The following is a 23,660-nucleotide window of genomic DNA, read 5'->3' as shown; positions in this document are numbered from 1 at the left end:
AAATAATAACATTAAATTTACTTATGAAGAAGAAAGAAATTATGAAATTAATTATTTAGATGTAATAATTACAAGACAAAATGAAACATTGTTGTTTCGTAAGTACGAAAAAATATGTAATAATAATAAGGTTATTAATTATAAATCATATTGTCCTATAGGAATAAAACGAAACGTTTTTTTGATGGAATTAAAGAAAATATTTAATAGAACAACATTAAAAAAATATATTGAAATAGAGACTAAGAATCTTTTTAAAAAATATTTATTAAATGATTACCCACAACAGCTTATACATAGGTGGTATATTACGTATATTAATAATAGATATAATGTCAAAAATAGAAAAATAGAAAATTTATATATTAAAATTCCGTACATTTCAAAATTTTATGAAAAATATAAAATTTATATTAAAGAATTATTTTTTGTCAACTTAGTAGGTGAACAGAGAAATAAATTAAACAAAAGCATTTGTTTGATTAATAAAGCAAATGAGATACAATTGAAGAATCCTTTGGAAGTAGCAGGAGTCGTATATGAGTTGATGTGCACGTGTACAGAATGGAAATACTATATTGGAGAAACAGGAAGAAAACTGGAAGTGAGGCTGAAAGAGCATGAAGCGGCAATCCGACTAAATAGAACAGAATCCCCGTGGCAACAACACTGCAGTATAACAAATTGTATTATTGACCGAAATAATATTAAAATATTGTATAAAGTAAAAAATCTTGTAAAAAGATGCATCATAGAACATTATTGTATTAAAGGACATGTAAATTGTATAAATTTAAATAGTGGCGCATGTGTTAATGCATGCTGGGATAGCTTGATAGAGTATAAAAGTACTGGCAACGTAACAATGTAATATCCACTGATGAGGCTGACAAGCGAAATATATATGGATAAAAAAATGGATAAAAATAGAAAAATAAAGTAAGAAATAGTGAAAGTGATTTTCTGGTCTTTCTCTGTTTTTTAAACTCTATCGAAGTCAGATTTTAAAAAGTGAATTCACTTGTATTTCTTAAAGGTGTTTTTTAAAAGAAAAATTTTTTAGAATTTATTAATTGTAATAGATATTATTGATTTCTCTATTAGACCATATTTAAATTAAGTGGAAATCTTAGTCACTGTTCATTACTTTTTTATCTTGTATGATAGTCAACTCTAGTAGTGGTACAAAAGACATTGATGACACAGCAGTATATTCAGGAAATCCTTCACTTTCATATGATGCCTTTTATTGCAGTGCTAAAAGCAGTCATTTACCAGTAATATAATGCTCCATTGCACACAATTAGGATTTCTCAGGAATGAATTTGTTACATTGTTGCCTTTTCAGCAGAAGGGATACCAGTTTTGGCTATCTATGAGTTTGAGGGATCTGGAGTGGCATTTGAAACATTTATTGCAGGAACAGCATAGGTGTCTGTATACCTCTATAATCAATTAAATTGTTGCATATATCTAAAAAGAAAAAGTTCTACATGGTACTAAAGTTTTCTTTAAATTATACTATTGTTCCACAAGAAATTGACCCATTTTTATGATATTGTAATTATTTATGAGCATTGCTCTTATATTGCCATAAAGTTTTATTCAATTTAAATATTTCCTTCTTGGTCCTTAATATTTTTGTTAATGAATGTATCATGTAAAATATTTCTTTTATTCCATTATATAATAATAGTGTATTCTTCTGAAAGCTCAAGAATCTTCATAATGTATTAGTGGATCATAGTTTTTCAAACAGGTTAAATAAAAAAATCATATTTATTGAATTTCTCTTTTTCTTGTAGTCTACTTATGTTTCTTTTCATTCCTTAATTTAGATTGTTTCAAATTTAAAGAATAATTAAACTTAGTGCAGTCATAAGAGCATATGAATAAATATTTTGATTCTATTTAGAATATTAGATTTTAATTCTTAGTTATAAATATTTATCATAAAACTAACTCATTGTCATATTTAAAACAGATTGCATTAATTTTATAATGTTTAAAATTTGAATAAATAAATTTTTTATAAAACAATACTTATTGATTCAATAATTTTTTACAAATGTTAATTGAGCTTTTAATAATTATTTTTTCATTATCTGAGAGTATGAAAAAATAAGCAAAAATATTAATAAAAATTTAATTAATTATATTAATTAAATTATTATCAATATAATTAAAAATATATTACAGGTACTGAATATGGCCCAACAGTCGAAACTGTGATTCATGATCCTGAGACTTTAATTCGGATGCCTGTTGGCTGTGGAGAACAGAACATGATGTACATGGGTCCAACTTTGTACACATTGCGATTTTTAAAAGTTAAAGGAGATGTGACACCTGAACGAGAAGGAAAAATTTATAACTTCATTAGAGAAGGTAAAAAATTTTTATAATAAATTATTTATATATTTTTCTATAAATCTATAAATTATTTGTGTATATAGACATTTTCAAAATGTTTATATTTCTAATGCTCTTATATTAGAAAATTGCTTGTTTTCATGTTTTTGAAACCATGTCATACTTCACTTATAAGAGTATGCTCTTATATGTGCCAGCTTGTTTTGGTTTATAAGAGCACTGCAATGCTGTATCAATCTAAATTAATGTAAACATACTGATACAGTAATTATTCAGTAACTTCTCTGTAGTAACTATTATTAAAAATAAAAAGCCAAAATAAAATATGCTTCTGATACTATACAAATTCTTCTAAATATTGAGATTTTTAGATACTTTATGGAAATGTAATGCTGATTTTGCTGCATCTATAAGAGCATACTATTATACGCATGGTAAGTATGTGATTTGGTATTAGCTAGACCGAGGTCAACAAGTCTACAACAAACAAACAGTCGGCTTACAGATTTACCTTTATTTATAACAATTACGTGCTCAGCAAACTGAGGGTTCATGTGAACTTTTCTGAAAAACTCCTTTACATAGTCACATGTTCTGAGAAAAGCAAAATGCTCACTGCAAAGCATATGCGAAGCAGGGTTAATTAAAAGAGGAGTACCTCAAGCCAGTAGCATTTAATGCTACAGGTCAGAGGGAGTGCTCCACTAAATGTAAAAAAAAAAAAAAAATGTAGTCACATGTTCCAATTACACATAACACTCATACCTTCACTCTCCTTCTTCCTTCCTTAACACATAACAAGGTTTGCACTAGTTTTACATTAACATGGAAGTTAAAATGAGAACAACCTTCTCACGGAAATCCAATGCTTAAACAATAATCTCTAACCGACAGCTATCGCATTTGGAGACAAAATAATTGTTTGTGATGATACCTCAGGTGCTCTAACTTCTTTATTGACTCTATACACTCTGTTATTTTCTTATACACCACAGATGGAATTGGATTCTATTCCCTTTCCCTTCTCCAATGGCTGAACGGGTCTTCTCTTCTTAAACCAGTACTTTCCTGATATTCCTCAATGGCGCCTACACAAAAAGATGCTGTTTCACATCTGGACCTGCTATTTATACCCATTCTTGCTGCTCCCATGTGATCTCTTTGGTAACCAATCAAAAGATCCGTCTACACACACCATGAAAAGAAGGTACGGAGTGAGAAAGACACGTGTCAAACACGAACAACAAAACAAACAAAGAAAAACAAAAGAAAACTTGATACAATAATGAACATAATAAAACTAATGTGAACTAAGTACAAAGGATAATTATATATATAAATAATATATACATACACTTCACTAAACAACCACCAATAAGTGGCGGAGCACTACATATGTGCAGTATGGGCATTACAAATATGAATAAATTAGGTATCATTTTGTTATTTGACTAAACAATTCATTGATTTAAAAAAATACAGGATGATTCTTTTGGGTGCACTCCTGCACCTGGAAATACATGGTGAACCCCATAGTTTTAAACTATTCTGTAAAATCCATTTGTTCAGGTATATGTATCAGAGAATGTTTGCCAATATTCCAAGTTTCATATGCATATGCTTGAAAGGACCATGTGGTGATGATCTGGATCTCTGTTACCATGTGGTCTAGATCAGTGTTTTTCACCCGTTGGTCTGCAAAAAGTTTTACTGGTCCACAGAAAAATATTTGACCACACTGATACTGATGCAGTTGATTTTGAATGACATTTAAAAAGTAACCTAGAATTACTGTATATATTTTGTTACTTACAATAAATCTAGATTATCATAGATAAGTGTAATAAATAAGCATAATTCATAGATGCACATAATTATCGGTCCACATAGAATTATCCATAATTTTACTGGTCTGTGATGAGAAAAAGTTTGAGAAATACTAGTCTAGATCATTGGACTGGTTGATGCAATCCAATTTCTTGACCTATTTCTGACATTACCCCCTTTGAACTCCTCCTTTGTGGGATTGTCAAGGATCATATGTATGATAGAAAAGTGCCAGACATAAGAGCCTTGCATACAAGAATTGTGGATGCAATTAATAATGTGATTCCTGACATGCTGGCTTAAACATGGGCTGAAATTTAGTACAGATTGGGTATCATTATATGTGCCAGAATAGGCGCACATGTGGAAATATACTGTTAATGTAGTTACAAACTTTTTCATATGCACTTTTTGTTTCCCATTGTCTACAGTACTGTACTTGAGTTTCTTTTCTTAATTAATTCACAAAATTAGAGAGGCTTGAGAGGAACACCCTGTACATATATTCATTACCTAAAGTTTAAAAGGCATACTCAAGTCATTAAATTTGATAATTTATAATTTTGTTTCAGAGGGAATACTTATACTTCATAATATAATGAACACAAAAAACTGGATAATCACTAACAAAACACATATTACTTACTGGAGTTTGGTTTAATATGTAAAACTAGCTGTTACTCGCAACTTTGCTTGTGCGGATTTTGCAAGCAAACCCCATTTATATTCGGTATTTCAACAACCATAGTAATTGTTATATAACACCTACCACTGAGAATGATGAGAATTGCTGAGAATCAAACAAACTATTTTCAATTTGATCAATTTTCTGGAACGTTTACAATCTTTCTATAATCAAACCAATATGCAATAACAAATTCAAATTTAAAACGGTTTGAACATTTGGTTACAAAATCAAAATATATAAAAATATTTATAACAATGTCTGAAATGCTATCAAGTTAATACACCTAAGTACTCAATGAAAACTAAACATAATTGAAAACAAAAAATCACACCCCTTCTTAGTGTGCATTCTCTTGGTGTACGCTACTAAAACATAGTTAAAAATAAAAAATTACATCTAAAATAGTTGCGAGGGTCGGACCGAATAAAATAAAATTAAATAAAGAAGCTCAAATTAAATTAAATATCTTTATTAAATATCTTTATTAAACAAGGAAAAACTTCATTTTTCGAAATTTTACGAAAAAGGATATACACATTTCCTTCCCATGGAGCCATTTCCTATCTCTCAGGAACCCGAAAAATGATTCATGAGGAACTTATCTTAAAAATCGGCGATTGGCAAAACCCAGTAATGTGACGAAAGGTATAAAAGAGGGGCGATGACGAGAAAAAGGGATCTGTCGTTGCCATCCATGAACACTGTCCGTCATCACTGTTCGTGATCGCTGAAAACCCGTGCCAATCCTCATCGCCGTTGTCCGTTCCTCAAGACAACTTGTCCAATCCGGTTAGAAAACGTCCAATCGTCTGATCCCCTCCTCGTAGAGGTATGGCAAGCATTAATGTAAACTCTCTCTCGGAGCGTTTCCCTCCACTTCTGCGTGTCCGCTCGAGATAAGCTCAATGTATATATGTTAGTTATGTTATCGTCTAAATAAATGTTTGTTTTGTTGATAAACGTCGTCTTTACTTCAAGTATCACTCACACGTCATATCGACGACCCCTCTCACCTCCTCCACTCGACCTGACAAAAGAAATTCCGACTTTCCGGGATAGAAAAAAAACCATAAACAAGCCATCCACTGACCAGTGGGCAGTTCTCACCAATCTGTTGCCTATCAAAAAGAGGTATGACGAAGTCATACCTCAGGCTACCCACATAGTACAGTAGAAGCCATTCTTCAGGTTATACCTTAATTCTCTTCCTCTCCCCCATGGGGGAATTTCGAAAAATTCCTTCTTAGTGTGTGTTTTCATGACGTACCCTAACTGTGTACAAAATTTCACTTCTTTAGGTTCAGTGGTTTGCTCTGGGTGATGATGAATCAATCATTCAGTCAGTCAGGACAAATAATTTTATATATTTAGATTTACTGGTAAATAAATGTTTTAGAAATAAAATAGAACATAACATCAAACATCAATCTTTAAATGATGGTGAAACATTGTCTGGTCATTGCTACAGTGATATAGAAAAATTAAAATGGAATCTCAAATAAAGATCGTTAGGCCTGATGTAGGGTGTCAGTATCTATAAAATTAATTGCAATATTTTTCTTATATGCTTTATATATTTCTAATATTTCAAGGTGCTTCAGGAATGGAAGTTCTCTGGCTGAATGTAGAAGTTGAATGTAGAACATTAGACTTGGGTGTACCCAAGTCTAATGTTCTACATTGTGGGTCTAGCTGAACTCATGACAGACATAAAGAAAAGGCCTTCTTCCTTTTTCCCTGCCTTAGCCCTCCTAACCACAGAACACAAGGCACTTGGATCTAATATTCTGTGGTTAGGAGGGCTAAGGCAGGGAAAAAGGAAGAAGGCCTTTTCTTTATGTCTGTCATGAGTTCAGCTAGACCCACAATGGGGGTGGCCAGATGGTGAGGGACAGAGCTTGACATATTCTTGACAGATTGCTCCTGAAAAATTTGCAGGATTACTCACTCAGATTTGATGTCATGTTTCTTGTAGCAACATGCTGTTCCCTTAACCTTTCCCTTTTATATGTATATATATATATATACACCATATTTACTTGAATATAAAACAATCTCGCATATATGACAAGGTGTGACTTTACAGACTGAAATAAAGAAAATTTGATTTATTAATACAATTCTAATTTTATTTCAAATAAAATATCAAATGCGCATAAATGCACACATTGTCCCACAAAAATTACTGGCATCTTAAACTTAAAGGAAAAATCTTGTAAAATCGACAACATAATTTGTTCACGTAAAGCTGGACAATTGGGAACCTTTTTTTGCCAATTCTTAACAGTCAAATTCACTCTTCGTCAATTACACTTATGAGTTTCTTCAAATTTCCAAATAATCATCTGTTTTCACATGGGAATGGATTAAAACTTATATTGGGCTCCTGTGTAATTTTGGAATTCAATTCAAAAGCTTTGCTTTTCCTATTGCTATTCATCTTTAATCCTGTCAATATACAAAAATGATTCAAACGACCCAGATAAAATACTTTTGTTTTTAAACGTCAGAAGGTGAGAATCCGGTAAAATATGCAAATACATAGTTTACAAAAGTTATACAAAAACAAAAGGAATCCTTCACTCACACATATAGGATAATCTAGGTTTTTGAAGCAGTGAAAAATGGATAAAAACCTCATCTTATATGTGAGTAAATACAGTATATATACACATCAATTTTTAGCTGGAGCAGTAATATGTAATGAATTTAATAAAATATAAATTTAATGATTTAACTTTACTGTTACAATTTAATGAATTAAGAAAATCTTGAATTCAAACATGGTTGCTATATAAATGCATATTTCATGAATAAAAAACAATAAGCAATAGAGATAGCAATGTACAGACAAAGTGTATTTTATCATCATATTTTGCACATATAAGAGCATGCTCTTATAGATGGTAGCAAAATTGGCACTAGGCCTATATTCCATAAAATACCAAAAAAGAAAAATCTATTTTTTAAAACTTTTATTGTATTGGAAGCATTTTATTTGGCTTTTTATTTTTGTCAATGTATTACATTAGTACAAATACTGTACATTTCATTTGCTCATTGCTCTTATAAGTGAAGAAGGACATGTTTCAACAAACATGAAAACAAGTGATTTTAACATAAAATCATGCTCTTATTTGTGCAAAAATATGGTATTAGATTCATCAGACGGTGTCATTATTTTTATGATAGAAACAGTAATATATTGATTGTTATGTTATAATAATGTTTTTATTCAACTGTACACTTTTTTACATTTTTGAATTTTAGGTTATAATCGTCAACTTACTTATAGAAAAGAAGATGGTTCTTATGGTGCTTGGATTCAAACACCATCCAGTACTTGGTAAGTAATTCCAATAATATCTAAAATGATTAAAAATTAAAATTATTTGTAACAACAATCAATAAAGAAATTGCAAATGTGAAATTCTTTTAAGTAAACATTATTTGTATAAAGGGATGTTAAGGTGAAAATGAACTCATATTTATTGAACTAGTGTCAATTATACAACTATAAATTAATCTTTTAGAATAGATTTAACTTTTGATTGAGAAAATAGATAATTCTATGTGAATTCAAAAGATATAGTTTTGATTTATTCTCAAAACAAGTTTTCATATGGTATTTTTTAAATTTAAATAGGAATAGAAACAAATAGAAAATATTTAAAAACTTTACATAGTGTAACATTATATTTTCATTTGTTCATTATTTCCTCCAAAATTTTCCTATTTGTTTTAAAATATATTATTTTGAATGTAAGAATACTCTCACTTTTGAAAAGAGAATTTTTCAGAGAAAGTAAATTATAATTTAAAAGAATATATTAAAGAAAATTACAATATGAAGAAATTCTATTACACTGATAAAGGGTGTAATAGAATTTCTTTTGAAGCTGGTTTTGAAGCCATTTTTTTTAGGAATATTGTGAGACTACTTTTTGTGGCATGACCTTCAGTGGATGAGTCTACATGCATCTTTTTTCTATCTGTTTAACTGTAGAAACTTAAGTTTGAATATTTCTATTTTTTAAATTGTTTGTATACAGTTTATGCTTGCTTGCTTCTCCAGAAATGATTATAGTATTTTGAATTTCAATTTAGAAACATGAAAAAGTACATCTTAAATTGGAAGTAAGTTATAACACTGTATTTAATATATTGAGCAACAGTGGCTCAGGGGATATGATATTTAAATATCTTATGGGCTGGATTTTTTCCTCCTTGTTCTGAATATACACAGACAACTCATAAGTAAATAGACACCCTGAATGTCAGCAAATGAATGGGGCAATACACTCTGAAAAACACATTGCCACATTCATCATCCAATATTCTCAAATGGGCCAATGGATAAAACATCCATTCTGTTTATGGAAAATGGAGCTCTATCTCACACTGCCAAAAAGACCCAGAATTGGCTGACATCACAAGGCATCCTCAAGCTTTCATGGGTCAGTCAGTCACCCAACACAAATCTCTTCTTTTCCAGCCTTGGAAGCTGTTGAATGTGCTGGAAATGATACTCTAAATATCATATACCATATTTATAATCACTTAGTGTTTCTGTGTAGTTTGTGTTAGTAAAGTTTATCAATATGTTTTCTATCAATTGGATAAATAGATAAGAAAAACACACTTTTAAAAATCCAGAAAATAAATTTGCTACTAAAAACATTTTTGATCGGTTTAATGAAAAATTTAAAAATTTGAAAAAATAATAATGTTGTCTTCAGGAACTTTGTCAAAATCCATAAAAACCCTACTTATATGCTACTGAATAGAACAGCGCTGAAAAGCGGCACTACTTGACACCAGTACAACGATGCAGTAAGACAGCATGGTCATGGGACGAGTCCAATGGTTTGAGTTGCCTTGCTTTGGCACCTATAGAAACTATGGTGAAGGCTCCTTATGAACTTTCTCTGTTGTTAGCCCACAAGAAGAAACCCTATTCTGACAGAGAGGAGATAATAAAAAATTGTTACCCACCTGAAATCCAAATCGAAATTATTGACCTACAGCATCACACTACACTGAAAAACAACTTATTTTAACTGCAAGTGATCCAAATTATATTGAATTTTTGAAATTTGTACCAACAAGCAATTTTCCAAATTTACACGATTTGGCTGTCAGTTATTGTTGTAGGTTTGAATCAACATATGTATGTGAACAAATGTTTTCTATTATGAACATAATGAAATAAAATATCGTTCAAAATTAACTGATATGCACCTAAAACACCTAATTTTGTTAGCATCTTCAAAACCTAATCCTAATGTAGATGACTTGGTAAAAAAAAACTATAAATTCAAAAGCCATATTACTTAGAATTAAATGTTTCATGTTATTCATTTTTATTTTATACATAATCTAACTGACTGAACCTTTAAAAATGTTTATTAACAATAAAACTTGTTTGTATTTTTGTTTTATTTATTATATTATATTTTTAAATTTTCACTACTCAGACTTACATGAAAAAAAGTGCTATTTGCATAAAAATCCCATAATCAGCCTATAAATAACATTTTTTCACTTTTTATATTTTTTAGTATGTTGGAAAAGTTGGAAGTGACATGCATAAGTTTTTTTCAGATAGTGGCACTCTTCCCAAAAAGGTTGGCCACCCCTGGTTTAACCAATCCTCCTCAGTTAAGATGAAATAGAAAATAAAGTGTAAATTTAAAAATAAATGATGAACCATAATTCTAAAATAAATACATAACTGAAATCATAGTTGTGAATAATAAATAATAATAAAAAAATACAGAAATGAAATAAACAATGAAAAGTGAAAATAGACGAATAAATGTTCCTTAATAAAATTAACTTTTATGAAAAGACTGCCATGCGGTAGTCAGCGTCTCTATTATGTTTGATGCAACTGGTTTTTGTATGCTTTAAAAATTTCCAATCTTTCCAGATATTTCATAGTATTTATATTTGATGTTGGTTTGATGATCGATGCCTGCTCCCATTGCACATGAATGTCCTGATGGTGTGTGTAAGCTGCCAGTGTCATGCTATCGAGATTTTTATCAATTGTATACTTATGTTGTTTGAGCTGTTGTTGTAAGTTGCGCATAGTGGCACCACGTAGGCCAGTTTTGATTTGAAACATTGGTTGATTAATGGGATGGAGTAATTCTTCACAGCCAAATTATGGTTATATGGTTTTTTATCATTTCTTAAAATTCTGAATATCATTGGGTTGCGTCGATATACAACCTGGAGATTTTTAGCTCTGGCCGCTTTCCTATGTATTCCTCTTAAAAAGGGAAAATAATTAAAAACCACTCTTTGTTTCTGGACCCCTGATGCATTCTGATGTTTTGCTGTTTGAAACATTGCAATTAACTTTTGAATCATTTCTATTGGATAACCCTGTTGTTCTGCAATCTTTAAGACATAATTCAGCTCTGTTATGGTGTCACTTATGCTGGTACAATGTGTATATGCCCTTCTTATCAAGGATCTGAAGGCTGCCAATCTGATTTGGAGAGGATCCACAGAGTTATGCGGAATTGAAATGAGTTGAAAACAAGGTTTCCTGTATACCTTGGTCCAAATTTTGCTATTTTTGCAAGAGATGGAAATGTCTAATAAGTTTATAGTTGTTTCACTCTCCTGGTCTAATTGTAGGAATAATCCGTAGAGTTTATCATTGATCTCTTTTAAAAATTGCTGCAGGTTTGGTTTTCTCTGCCACAAGATGAAGATATCATCAACATATCTAGCATATAAGATAATAAGGTGTTGGAATTTGGGTAGAATTTTGTTTTCTAATTGTTGCATCACCCGCTCACAAAGTATTGTTGATGTGGACTGCCCATGGGTACTCTTCTTCCTTGTAAGTATACTTTGTTCTCAAATTCAAAGAATGATGTATAAGATACAAGATTTGCTAGCTCCGGTATATGATTGTGATGCTTTTGTGCATCATGATGTTTGTAAACAGGAAGTCGCTTATAGCATAAAAACAAGGAGGTATTTTTATAGATGAATACATCGATTTGAAGTCCAAGACCGTCATGTATTCCTTGTCCACCAGAGAAATGGTATTCAGATGTTCTATCACTTGCAGCGAGTTGTTAACTGAAAGTGGATGGTAAGTAGCCTTAGCATGATAGAATTTGACCAGCTGTTTTTCGATCAAAAATGTTGGAGAATTACATTTCTCAATCACTGGACGTATTTGATTTCCCGGCTTGTGNACAGAATCTTTTCTGACAGAACAAATATTTCATTATAATGGTTTGTTCTAATAAGGTTTTTGGTTATGTTTATGACATTTCAGAAATTTTTTTATGTACAAATGATCATATTTTTCATATTTTTTTGAGTGATAACTAATAGTGTTTTATAAGCTTTAAGAAATGTTGGAGAATTACATTTCTCAATCACTGGACGTATTTGATTTCCCGGCTTGTGTGTCTTGGCGATTGCAAAAATTCTTGGTGTTTTTGGTACATGGACTATGGAGCTGTGCATATGTAAAAGTCATGCCAAGGGAGTGGTGGTGAATCTTTTAACCCTTTGCTGTAATGATTCTAAAAAGTTGATGGGTGCTAGCTGGCATTCTGTGGTTTTAACATATTCTTTTAATTTCTCATTGTAGGTTGATCGTTTGAGCAACATTACTTCTTTTGATTTATCTGCTTTCATCAGAACTATGTTATTTTGTTCCAACCATTGGCATGATTTGTGTATAACATCTCGAAAGTGTCACATGTCCAAATCATTGCTTTTCTCATGTGCTATCTGGAAATTGGTTTTCCAACAAAAAAAAATCTTGACGTGTGTCATTCATTTCTTTAGTGATTAATTCAATGTCTTGTATGAAGGTTTTTGGCAATGGCAAAGGGTTAGGAGCATAAAGAGGACTGAATTTTAAGACATCCAAAATGCATTGTAGGGATGCGATGTCGTCTTGTGCTGTGACTTAGGAGTTTCTGGCACCTCTTGGTTTAATATTTTGCATGCGGAAGATCCATTTTAGCTTCTGTATATATTTATGTTAAGTTCTTGTGACACACATTGATAAATTAACGACCCTGTCTTTCACTATAGATAGTAGTTTTGTGTCTTGTGCATAAACGATGTCTTCCATGTTTATCAGGCTATGTAACAGAGCACATGTATGGCATCTGGTTTTCCTCTTTTCTGAGGCACAGCTATTGCAGATGTGGGAGTAGCGAATTACATTGTACCGGTAACCGTATGCAATAAATAGACATTGGAAACACTCCATTAAGGCGGCACTGAGTAAGAAAATCTAATTTAGCCCTTGCTTTACATATTTTATGGACCAGTTTCCTATATTGTTTAGGCCGGCATAGCCATAGGTATATCAATATATTTTCTATCAACTGGATAAATAAATAACAAGAAGAACACACCTTTAAAAATCCAGCAAATAAATTTACTAATAAAAACATATTGGTTTAACCAATCCTCCTCAGTTACAATGAAATAGAAAATAAAATGTAAATTTAAAAACCAAAAGAAATGATAAAAAACTGTATAACCATAATTCAGCCATGGGGATTTACTTCATCCCATTAATCGACCAACATTTCAAATCAATACTGGTCTACAAGGGTGCCACTATGCACAACTTACAATAACGGCTCAAACAACATAAGTATACAATTGATAAAAATCTCGATAGCATGACACTGGCAGCTTACGCACAACATCAGGACATTCAGGTGCAATGGGAGCAGGCATCGATCATCAAACCAACATCAAATATAAATACTATGAAATATCTGGAAAGATTGGAAATTTTTAAAGCACACAAAAACTGGTTGCATCAGCCATAGAGATGCTGACAATTTGGCTATCGCATGATGGTCTTTTTATGACAGTTAATTTTATTAAGGGACATTTATTTGTCTATTTTCACTTTTTATTGTTTATTTTATTTCTGTAGTTTTTTTTTAATTATTTATTATTCACAACTATGATTTCAGTTATGTATTTATTTTAGAATTATGGTTTATCATTTCTTTTTAAATTTACGTTTTATTTTCTATTTCATCGTAACTGAGTAGGATCAGTTAAACCAATCAAAAATGTTTTTATTAGTAAATTTATTTGCTGGATTTTTAAAGGTGTATTTTTCTCGTTAGTAAAGTTTGTATTAAAAAAAGTAAAATAGCTGAAAAGTAATTAATTGTCAAGCACTACAATATGTTTTATTGTGTTGTTAAGCAACTGTAAATAAATTGAAAGTAAGATTATTCCTAATGTGCATGTATATAAAAATAATTGTTGTTAGTTCATAACAATTATTACTATTAATATGTCATAATTACATGATTTTGAACTGCCTTTTATTGTCTTAAATAAAATTCTAACTGTTTTATTTGTGTACCATAAAATTTACTTTAAAAAAATTTATTTTATTTGTAATATTATTCAATTAAAAGTGGATTTTTTTTATAGGTTAACAGCATTTACAATGAAAGTATTTTGTCAAGCCAATAAATTTATTTTTGTTGATGAAAATGTTATTTGTAGTGGAATTAAATGGTTAATTTCACATCAGAAAGATGATGGTGCATTTGAAGATGCTCATCCAGTTTATCACTATGATATGACGGTAAAACTTTTCATAAGTTAATATATTTATAAATATTATCCTTTTATTGTTTTTAAATTAATGCCTAATACAGAATCTTTTCTGACAGAACAAATATTTCATTATAATGGTTTGTTCTAATAAGGTTTTTGGTTATGTTTATGACATTTCAGAAATTTTTTTATGTACAAATGATCATATTTTTCATATTTTTTTGAGTGATAACTAATAGTGTTTTATAAGCTTTAAGTTCATATTTATTACCTCTGTCTGTACACAAAGTATATTCCTTTTTATTTTGAAGTCAATTCTGTGCTTTCTTTTCTCCATTGCATAGAGCAGTGGCTCCCTAAGTGTGCGCCAAGGCTCCATAAAGAGTAAACAAAAGTGCCACAAGGGCTTCAAAGCTAATGGAACTTTCTATCTAGACTAGATCATGCCCATAGCTTGTAGAACTTTCTAGAAGACTTATATAGCATACTATCAGACATTGTCAAAGTTTCGCAAAAGTTCTAAGTAGGTGGCGTGGCTAATATAAATACAGCATCACTTTGGTGAACCAGTTCAGTTCCTAAATAACAATCGAAGAGTAAACATCTGAGAAGAAAAGTAAACAGTTTTAAGACGCCCCGCTACTAGAGGAGTGCCTGCTTTGTTTCAATGTGTCGCTTTTGTATTTTCATATAGTCATAGGAAAGTGGAAAAATTTTTATTAAATAGGCAAGTTGACAGTTCAAGTGAGAGTGATCAAGCATCGACATGTGTTGGGGTAGCAAAGAAATTGAAATATCGTAAATATAATTATAACTATTTGAATTTTGGCTTTATTTCAGTAGAAGTAAACAATGAAGAGAGACCACCACAGTGAGTGCTGTTTAAAAATTCTAGTGCCCAAGTGTATGCTCCCAAGAAAGCTAAAGCAGTATCTTGAGACCAATCACTCTAATATGGTTGAAAAATCTTGCAAATTCTTTAGTAGGATGTTGCAAGATTTACAAAAGGAAAAAAGTGTGTTTACTAAACAAGCTTCAGTAGCAAGCAATGCACTGCTAGCATCTTTTAAGGTCTCATACAGAGTAATGAAGTGCAAAAAACATCACACCATCACAGAAGAACTTATTATACCGGCTGCTTTTGACATGGTTAATATTATGCTGGGAGAATTGGAGGGAAAATTAATTTCAAAGGTACCTTTGTCAAACAACACTATTAGTTGAAGAATCCATTATATAGCTCTGGATCTCAATGACCAATTAATAGAGAAAATGAAAGGTGGGCATTTGGTGTGCGACTTGATGAGGCTACTGACAGTAACAAAGACACACACCTTATTTGTTTTGTATGCTTCCTGGATGATAATATTATCATTGAAGACCTCCTGTTCTGCAGAATCATCATTGGAAGAGCAAAGGCTCAAGACTTATTTGAGATGCTTGATAAGTTTATAACCAAAAATGATTTGGATTGGGAAAAGTGCATCAGCATATGTACTGATGGAGCTCAATGAATGTCTGATTGCTATGGATGATTGCAGGTCTTATTCTCAGCAAAGCACCACATGCTATGTGGACCCGTTGTATCATCCATCGGGAAGCACTTGCATCAAAGTTGATGAGCTCTCAATTGAATTTGGTATTAGAATGTGTCATAGATGTAGTAAACTACATAAAAATAGGACACTGAAAGCCAGATTTTTTAAAAAGCTATGCATTGACATGGGAGCTTAACACACATCACTGCTATACTACTACAGTTCATGATGGCTTTCACATGGCAACGTCTTATCCCGTGCATTCAAGCTACATCAAGAAATTCACACTTTTTTACAAGAAGGTCATGAAAATTCCTGGTACTTTGCTGAAACTAGCATATTTGTGCAATATATTTGACAAGCTGAATTCCTTCAATCTGTCTCTGCAAGGCAATAACATGCATATTTTGAAACTTTTGGAGAAGGTTGCGGCATTTAGGAAAAAGCTGCAGTTGTGGATAAGGAAAATCAATGAGGATGGTGGTCAACATTGTTTCCCTGAATTGCACAAATATATGGCCTTTAATATAGTCATTGTTTCACAAGACTTGCTGTTCCTTTTCAAGGAATACCTCTCAAAGCTCAGTGACTGGTTTGCAACATACTTTGAGGAAGACAATGCCAAGAAATTTGCATGGATCCAAGATCCTTTTCGTGCTCAAGCTCCACCAGAATTCACTTCACAGGAAGAAGAGAGTCTAATTGAACTTTCTTGTGACAACAGCCTGAAAACAAAATTTGCTTTTTTCAATTTAGTGGAGTTTTGGATATCAATCAAAAATGAATATCCAACTCTGAGTTCAAAAGCTGTAACAATCCTCATTTCCTTTGCGACAATGTATTTATGTGAAGCCAGATTTTCAGCTCTAGCTGTCATAGAAAGCAAATATCGCTCAAAAATCGATGTGGACGAGAAATGAGAGTGGCGGTGTCAAACTTTATTCTGCATTTTGAAAAAATGTGTGGCGATCAGCAAGCTCACCCATCACATTAACTTACTTGTCATTGAAGGTTCTCACCATTTATTTCATATTATTTTTTTTTTTTTTCATATTTTAGTTTGATGGTTCTTGTGATTCAATTTTAATAAATGTGAGCTTCACATTGTGAGGTTTATCTTACGAGTTGTTTTTATTTTTGTGCCTGATTTATGTCATTGTACACATATTTTGACAAGGGCGCCAGGCAAAATAAGTGTGCCACAGACTAATAAAGTTTGGGAACCACTGGCATAGAGAATGCAAAGCAATCAAAAGATGTTTACTGTGTTGATGGCTGGATGACAGCCACCAACCCATTAAGAACGATAGACACTCGATTGTCCAGTTCAACCAACATTTAGACCCCCTACACAGGGAGATTGCTTGCCTTAATCGCACGAAGATTGCGTACAGGAGAACCGGCACTATTTACGACCTGCTGCGCAATGCCAAGGATGCGATAGCTCTCAACAGGGCTCCAGGGGTATACTCCATTCCCATCAGGGACGATAGATTTCATAGAGACTTAGTTTACATTGGCTCCACCATCTGCTCAACACAAAAACAGTTACATGAGCATCAATTGGATATTAAAAATAACAGGCACACCACCGCCTTGTTGGCCTACGTTACCAACCCTGAAATTCGGGCGGACTTCCAAAACACCAAAATAATCAGACAGGCATTTCATATTGATCACATCTATCACCTGGAGGCCTGGGAGATTTATAAAGCCAACATTGGGGGCACCTGCATCAACTTTAAAGACGAAGAAACGATTGCGCAGGCGTGGAGATACTTATTCAAAGAATTCAAACTGGGATAAGTGGAGGGGTGAAACGCGACACGCGCATTATTTACATCTCAGGTGTCATCGTTCCAACGGTCAAGAGGAAACACCATTTAGTCACCACCTGAAGCAGACCTCAGTGGAGGTCAAAAACGTTTGTGAAGATTGTTATAGGACACCACTGTTATAGAAAGGTTTTGTGGATTGTTGTTAATCAAGTAACTAGTAATAAAAGAGCTTTGGAATCACTGAATCCAGAAATCCCACTGCATGATATAATTCTTGTGGAAACTGTTTTGAACAGATTAAAGTGGCAAGACAGGCAAAAATGGGAGCTGAAGACTGCTGCTAATAAATTTAATTATTTGGAAGAACTAGTTACCTTCCTAGAAGCTAAGGCACAGGCACTAGAAATCATTGAATTTAGAAGCAATGCTAATTGTATAAAAGAAAACAAAACCAAATTAACTGTTGGTAAATCATTCACTACTAATGTGTATAGTGAAATTTGCAAATACTGTAATAAGTCTAAACATGTACTGCAAGAATGTAGACAATTCAATGCAAGTAGAATTGAGGAAAAGAAAAATTTTCTTTGAAGCAAGAATGTCTGTTTTTGTTGTTTAAAAGAGAACCGTGCATTTTCAAAGTGTAAGGCTAGACGTACTATTTGTAAAGGCAAACCTAATCAACGATTACATGTTGACAGTATTGAGTTGAGCAGTCCTACTCATTACTCTGTTAATTCTGGTATATCAAGTTACACTAGCATAAAGGGTAAATATATGACTAGTCCAAGTGCATTATTGCCCACTGTTTTAGTTGATGTTGCTGACAGACATGGAAAATTAGTCAAGTGTCATGGAATCTTGGACTCTGGAAGTCAAATGTATCTCTGGTTCATTGGTTAGGAAGCTTGTCATACCATTAACTAAGAATAAGTTTTCAGTGAATGGAATCAATGACATTCCTGCTGCTAAGGTTTTGCATACCTGTTTAATAAAAATTAGATCCAGAAACAATAGCACTGAATTTAAAGTTATCTGTGCTGTACTGAATAATATTACTAGTTTAGTGCCTAGTTCACTAATCTGTTATAAAGGTTGGAACTTACCATCCAACATTGTATTGGCTGACCCTGAGTTCTATAAACCAGGTGAGATTAATTTGTTATTAGATGCTGATATTTTCTTTGATGTTATTACTGGTCATACTATGCAGTGTTATGGCCACCCTACATTGCTCAGCATTCTCTTTGGTTATGTTATTTCTGGTCAAATACCAACTTATTGTTCTACTAGTTCGAGGAGTGTCATGAGTTGTATAAGTAAGTGTGATTTACTTGACAATCAACTTAGAAGATTTCGGGAACTTGAGGAAAAAAGCAAATTCCTCAGACTAAGGAGGACAAGTTTTGTGAACAACATTTTATAGAAAATACTAAAAGAAATTTTGATGGTTGATTTATTGTAAGGCTTCCTTTTAGATTAGCGGTAACTATAGGAAATTCCCTTGAACAAGCCAGGAAAAGAATGACTTTGCTAGAAAGAAAATTTGAATATAATAAAAAGTTGCACCAAGATTAATTAATTAAATACAGTTTATGAATGATATTCATGTTAGCAGAAAATTAATTAATTCTGCCAGTCTCAAGAGAGTTGAGCTCCATAGTTTTTGTGATGCTTCAGAACAAGCTTATGGTGCTTGTTTGTTCATCAAGTCCATATGTGATAATGATTCAGTTTTTTTCTTTAATTACATCTAAGTCTAGACTGGCTTCCATTAAGCAACAATCTCTCCCTAGATTAGAGCCATGAGGTGCTTTATTACTCTCTTGTTTACTGAAGAAAGTTTTGTCTTCATTAAAGTTAAGTAAAATTGAATCAAATTCACTTATGGTGTGATTCTACCATTGTTCATCTCCAGTTAAATTGAAAACCTTTGTTGCAAACAGGGTCTCTGAAATTCAGGATTACACTAATATTGTATGGTAGCATCATGTTTCTTCTATGGAGAATCCTGCTGATCTGATTACTCATGGAATGCTTCCACACCAATTATCTTCACTGGAACTATGGTGGAATGGCCCAAAATTTCTTATGCAAAAAATACCTGTTTATTAGTGATTCAACTGTTGAAAACTTCACATTGTCTAATGAATTACCTGAGTGCAAGACTCACGCCTCATATATTGCATGGTCAGCTCTAAATCTACTGGTCTTAGTGAAATTATCAAGAAATATTCCTCTCTGGATAAATTAAAAAGAATATATGCTTATGTATTAAGATTTATTCATAATAGAAATATTTCAGAAAGAAAGGTTGCCAGTCACCTTACTGTAGAGGAAATTGATACAGCACATATTACCATTGTATTAATGATACAATGGTATATGGAAGAATAGGAGGAGGAGTTTTGCTGCCTAAGGAAGGGAAAGGATATTCCTAATTCAAGTCCACTGAAACTCCTCTATCCTTTTATAGATGAAGATGGATTACTAAGGGTTGGAGGAAGACTTATAAATTCCAATCTTCCATATGATACAAAGCATCAAATAATTGTGCCATCTAAGCACTATTTTGCTGAATTGCTGATAAGAAAGAACATACACAATTACTTCATGCTGGCCTCCAATCTGTATTAGCATCATTGAGAAGAAAATTCTGGTTACCGTCTGAAAGAAACAGCGTGAAGGTGGTCTTACATTCTTGTATTACTTGTTTCAAGGTCAGAGCATCTGCTAATAGTCAACTTATGGGACAGTTGCCTAAGAATAGAGTATGTCTTGCCTTCCCATTTGAATTCTCTGGAATTGACTATGCAGGACTCATTAAATTGGGCTTTGTTGTAGCAATGCTGTTAGCAAGGCGTATATTGCCCTTTTTGTTTGTCTTGTCACCAAGGCTGTTCAAGAAATTGGTTTCTAGTTTGACTACCTCTGCCTTTATTTCTGCACTGAAGAGATTCATTGTCAGGAGAGGTAAATGTCATCAGATGATAAGTGACAATGCCACTAACTTCATGGGTGCAACTGCTAAAATAAAGAAATTTTTTTGAGACCCCAAGGTACAAGAATCTGTAAGGGAATATGGACTCAGTGAAGGGTTTGTTTGATTGGAAATTCATTCCTCTTCGAGCTTTTCATTTTGATGGTTTATGGGAGTCTGGAATTAAGTCCATGAAATCTCATCTAAAGAAAGTAATTGGTGAAACTATTCTAAACTTTGAAGAATTGCATGTTGCTGTCTCAAATAGAAGCGTGTCTAAACTCAAGGCCATTGTGGCCCCTTGTTGATGATCCATAATCTTTAGAACCATTAACCTCTGTCCATTTTCTTATTGGTCATCCTTTATGCTCTATTCCCAAATCTTCTCTCTTGTTCTTACCTGTTGGCAGACTTTTCAGGTGGCAGCATCTTCAACAAATGATGGAGCACTTCTGGAACAGATGGTCTACTGAATATATCAGCAAACTGCAGCACCGCAAGAAATGGTCAGACATTAAACCCATTCTTCGCCTCAACAACTTGGTGCTCATCAAGGAAGATAACACCTCACCATTATGTTGGAAACTTGGACAAATAATCAGACTATCTCCAGGACCCAACAGTCTGGTTCGAGTAGCTAAAGTTAAAACGGCCAGTGCTGAACCTGCAACACCCTGCTGTGAAGTTATGTTCACTCCCATTGAGTTCTTAAACTTTCTGTAATTGTGAGCCATAAAATGCCTTGAATATATTTTGATCTAGTAGATCAATGGGGGAGGATGTTCAGACCAGCAGATGATATTTATTTTATTTTTATTTTTCTTTAAATAAAAATGATTGTTAGTGTTCGTTAGGCCAGCATGCTTTTGCTATGTGCCTGATCTTGGTTTTGTGTTATTTCAGGGCTGTTCCCTGCATCTATGTATTACTTTGTTCAACTTCATTTTGTGAATCAACAAAATAAATTCACCAGCTATTGCTGGAGGTGTTCATTGCATTAATTTATAGTCCACTTCGTAATTAGACCCACAATAGAGGTTTTGGGGGAATTCTTTGCTATTTCTCAATGAGAGCGGCCACATGCTCCCCTAATTGTTTTGACCAGTGTATATAAAAGTATTTCAACTCTAATTTCATATTGATGTTTGAAAGTGTAAGAATAATTTATAGATATTTTTTATTGTTTTTAAGACAAATGTAAAATTTTAAAATCTTTTCTGTTCAATCTCTGAGTAAATTTTTATATTTTTATTTTGATTATTTAAATGAAAATATTTTTTGATATTTCTGTGAATAACATTTTCAAATACTGTCAATTTTAGTATAATTCTAAAATATTAAAAATAAATTCATAAAACATTATTTTCATAATACTTTTTCATTTATAGCAATTTATCACACAAAAGCCAAATAATTATATTTATTATTAATTCATTTTTATTTTTAAGGGAGGAGTTAGTGGAAGAATTCCAATGACTGCTTTTGTCCTTATTGCTCTTCAAGAATGCTCTTCTTGTGAAAGTGAGGTAACTACTCTTTTATGTAATATATTTAAAATTTTAACAATATATGATGTGATCATAAGGAAACCTAACTATTCTGTTATTCAGCAATAGCAAGAAGTAAAATCTTTTTGCTACCAAGGATCACTGACTTTTGACAAATTGGTCAAGTAGTGTTGAGTTTTTTTAAACCAGAATGCTTGCTATAACAATTTATAATATTGTGTTGCTGTGATGCCATGCTGCAATTTGAAAATGAACTTGAAAATTAAGCAAGGGTGGATGTTACATTCTGTATTAAACTTGGAAAATCTCCACAGATCCACTTGAAATGTTTTGAGAGGCCTATGGCAATGTAACGTTGGGTGAGAACACAATCTCCAAGACCCAGAAGGCAAAACAAGTCAGAGTGGAACAAAGAGCATGTTGATTTTTTTTACCATGAGAGGATTGTTTGCTAGGAATTTATTCCTTCTGATCAGGCAATGAATTCAGATTTTTACTGCAATGCTTTGAGGCAGTTATGTGAGGATATTCATTACAAAAGAACATCCTCAGATAGTTTGTAACACTAGAAAGTGATGCAGTTGAACTTGGCTCCTTTGTCATTACAATGCTTCTGCACATACCCTTCAAAATACAAGTGTTTTTGGAAAAATCAACATAACAGTCCTCCCCACTGTCCTTATTTGGTCCCTTGTGATGTCTTTTTGTTCATCAGAATGAAATTGAAGTTTAATACAGTTGAGAGAATCCAGTCCAAACTGCAATAGGTGATTCAGAATTTTCAATACAGTACTTTCAAAGAGTATTTGGGACTTAGTAGAAGTGGTGGGGTTACTGTATAAATGCAAATGGGGCCACTTTGAAGGAAATGGCTGCCAGATTTAAATCAGTTAAGTTTCCAATTTCAAAAGACCAATTTCAGTTTTTTATTTTTATTGCACTTCAACATGAGTCAGAAGGAGAGAAAAATAAGTTAGGAGGTTATAGTATGGATTATTGTAAGCAAAAAACTTTATCACAACCATGGCTATTACAGTAGAGCGTCGATTTTCCGAAAGTCAATCATCCGAAACGTCAATCATCCGAAAGAACTAACTCCAGTCGGCAAATTTAAATTTTCACCAGTGCTGTGGCGCTTCAATCTTTGGCTATGTCTGTGGGCTACTCAAATGTCTTGGGCTACTATTTTTTAACATTATCAAATAATTTACATTTTTGATACTAAATTAATATTCAAAGTATAATTTTTATTTTTCAATGTATTTATTTTGTTTGTACAAAATAAAAAAATAATTTTTAACGATACAATAGTCTTTGTTAGGCTTAACATCGACGAAAATTCAACATGAAGCGACACACAACGGAGAAAAATTTCGAAAT

At 32.4% G+C, this 23,660-nt stretch overlaps 1 protein-coding gene across 1 annotated transcript in view; it reads left to right on the top strand.

The window, feature by feature from the left end:
• The first annotated feature begins 2,178 nt into the window (after window positions 1-2,178).
• LOC111614985 (C3 and PZP-like alpha-2-macroglobulin domain-containing protein 8) overlaps window positions 2,179-23,660 on the top strand; it is a 38,563-nt gene continuing 17,081 nt past the window's right edge. The window contains exons 1-4 of the mRNA XM_023356356.1: window positions 2,179-2,388; window positions 8,159-8,234; window positions 14,348-14,504; window positions 22,221-22,298. Of these exons, the coding sequence (XP_023212124.1) occupies window positions 2,259-2,388; window positions 8,159-8,234; window positions 14,348-14,504; window positions 22,221-22,298 (441 nt within the window). The 5' untranslated portion in view covers window positions 2,179-2,258. The remainder of the gene's footprint in view (window positions 2,389-8,158; window positions 8,235-14,347; window positions 14,505-22,220; window positions 22,299-23,660) is intronic.

Source organism: Centruroides sculpturatus, unplaced genomic scaffold (genome assembly GCF_000671375.1).
Source record: "Centruroides sculpturatus isolate CEXI.00-Female unplaced genomic scaffold, Cexi_2.0 scaffold2012, whole genome shotgun sequence".
Lineage (NCBI taxonomy): Eukaryota > Metazoa > Arthropoda > Arachnida > Scorpiones > Buthidae > Centruroides > Centruroides sculpturatus.
Note: the sequence above shows the minus strand (reverse complement) of the source record. Positions and strands in the feature narration are given on the sequence as shown.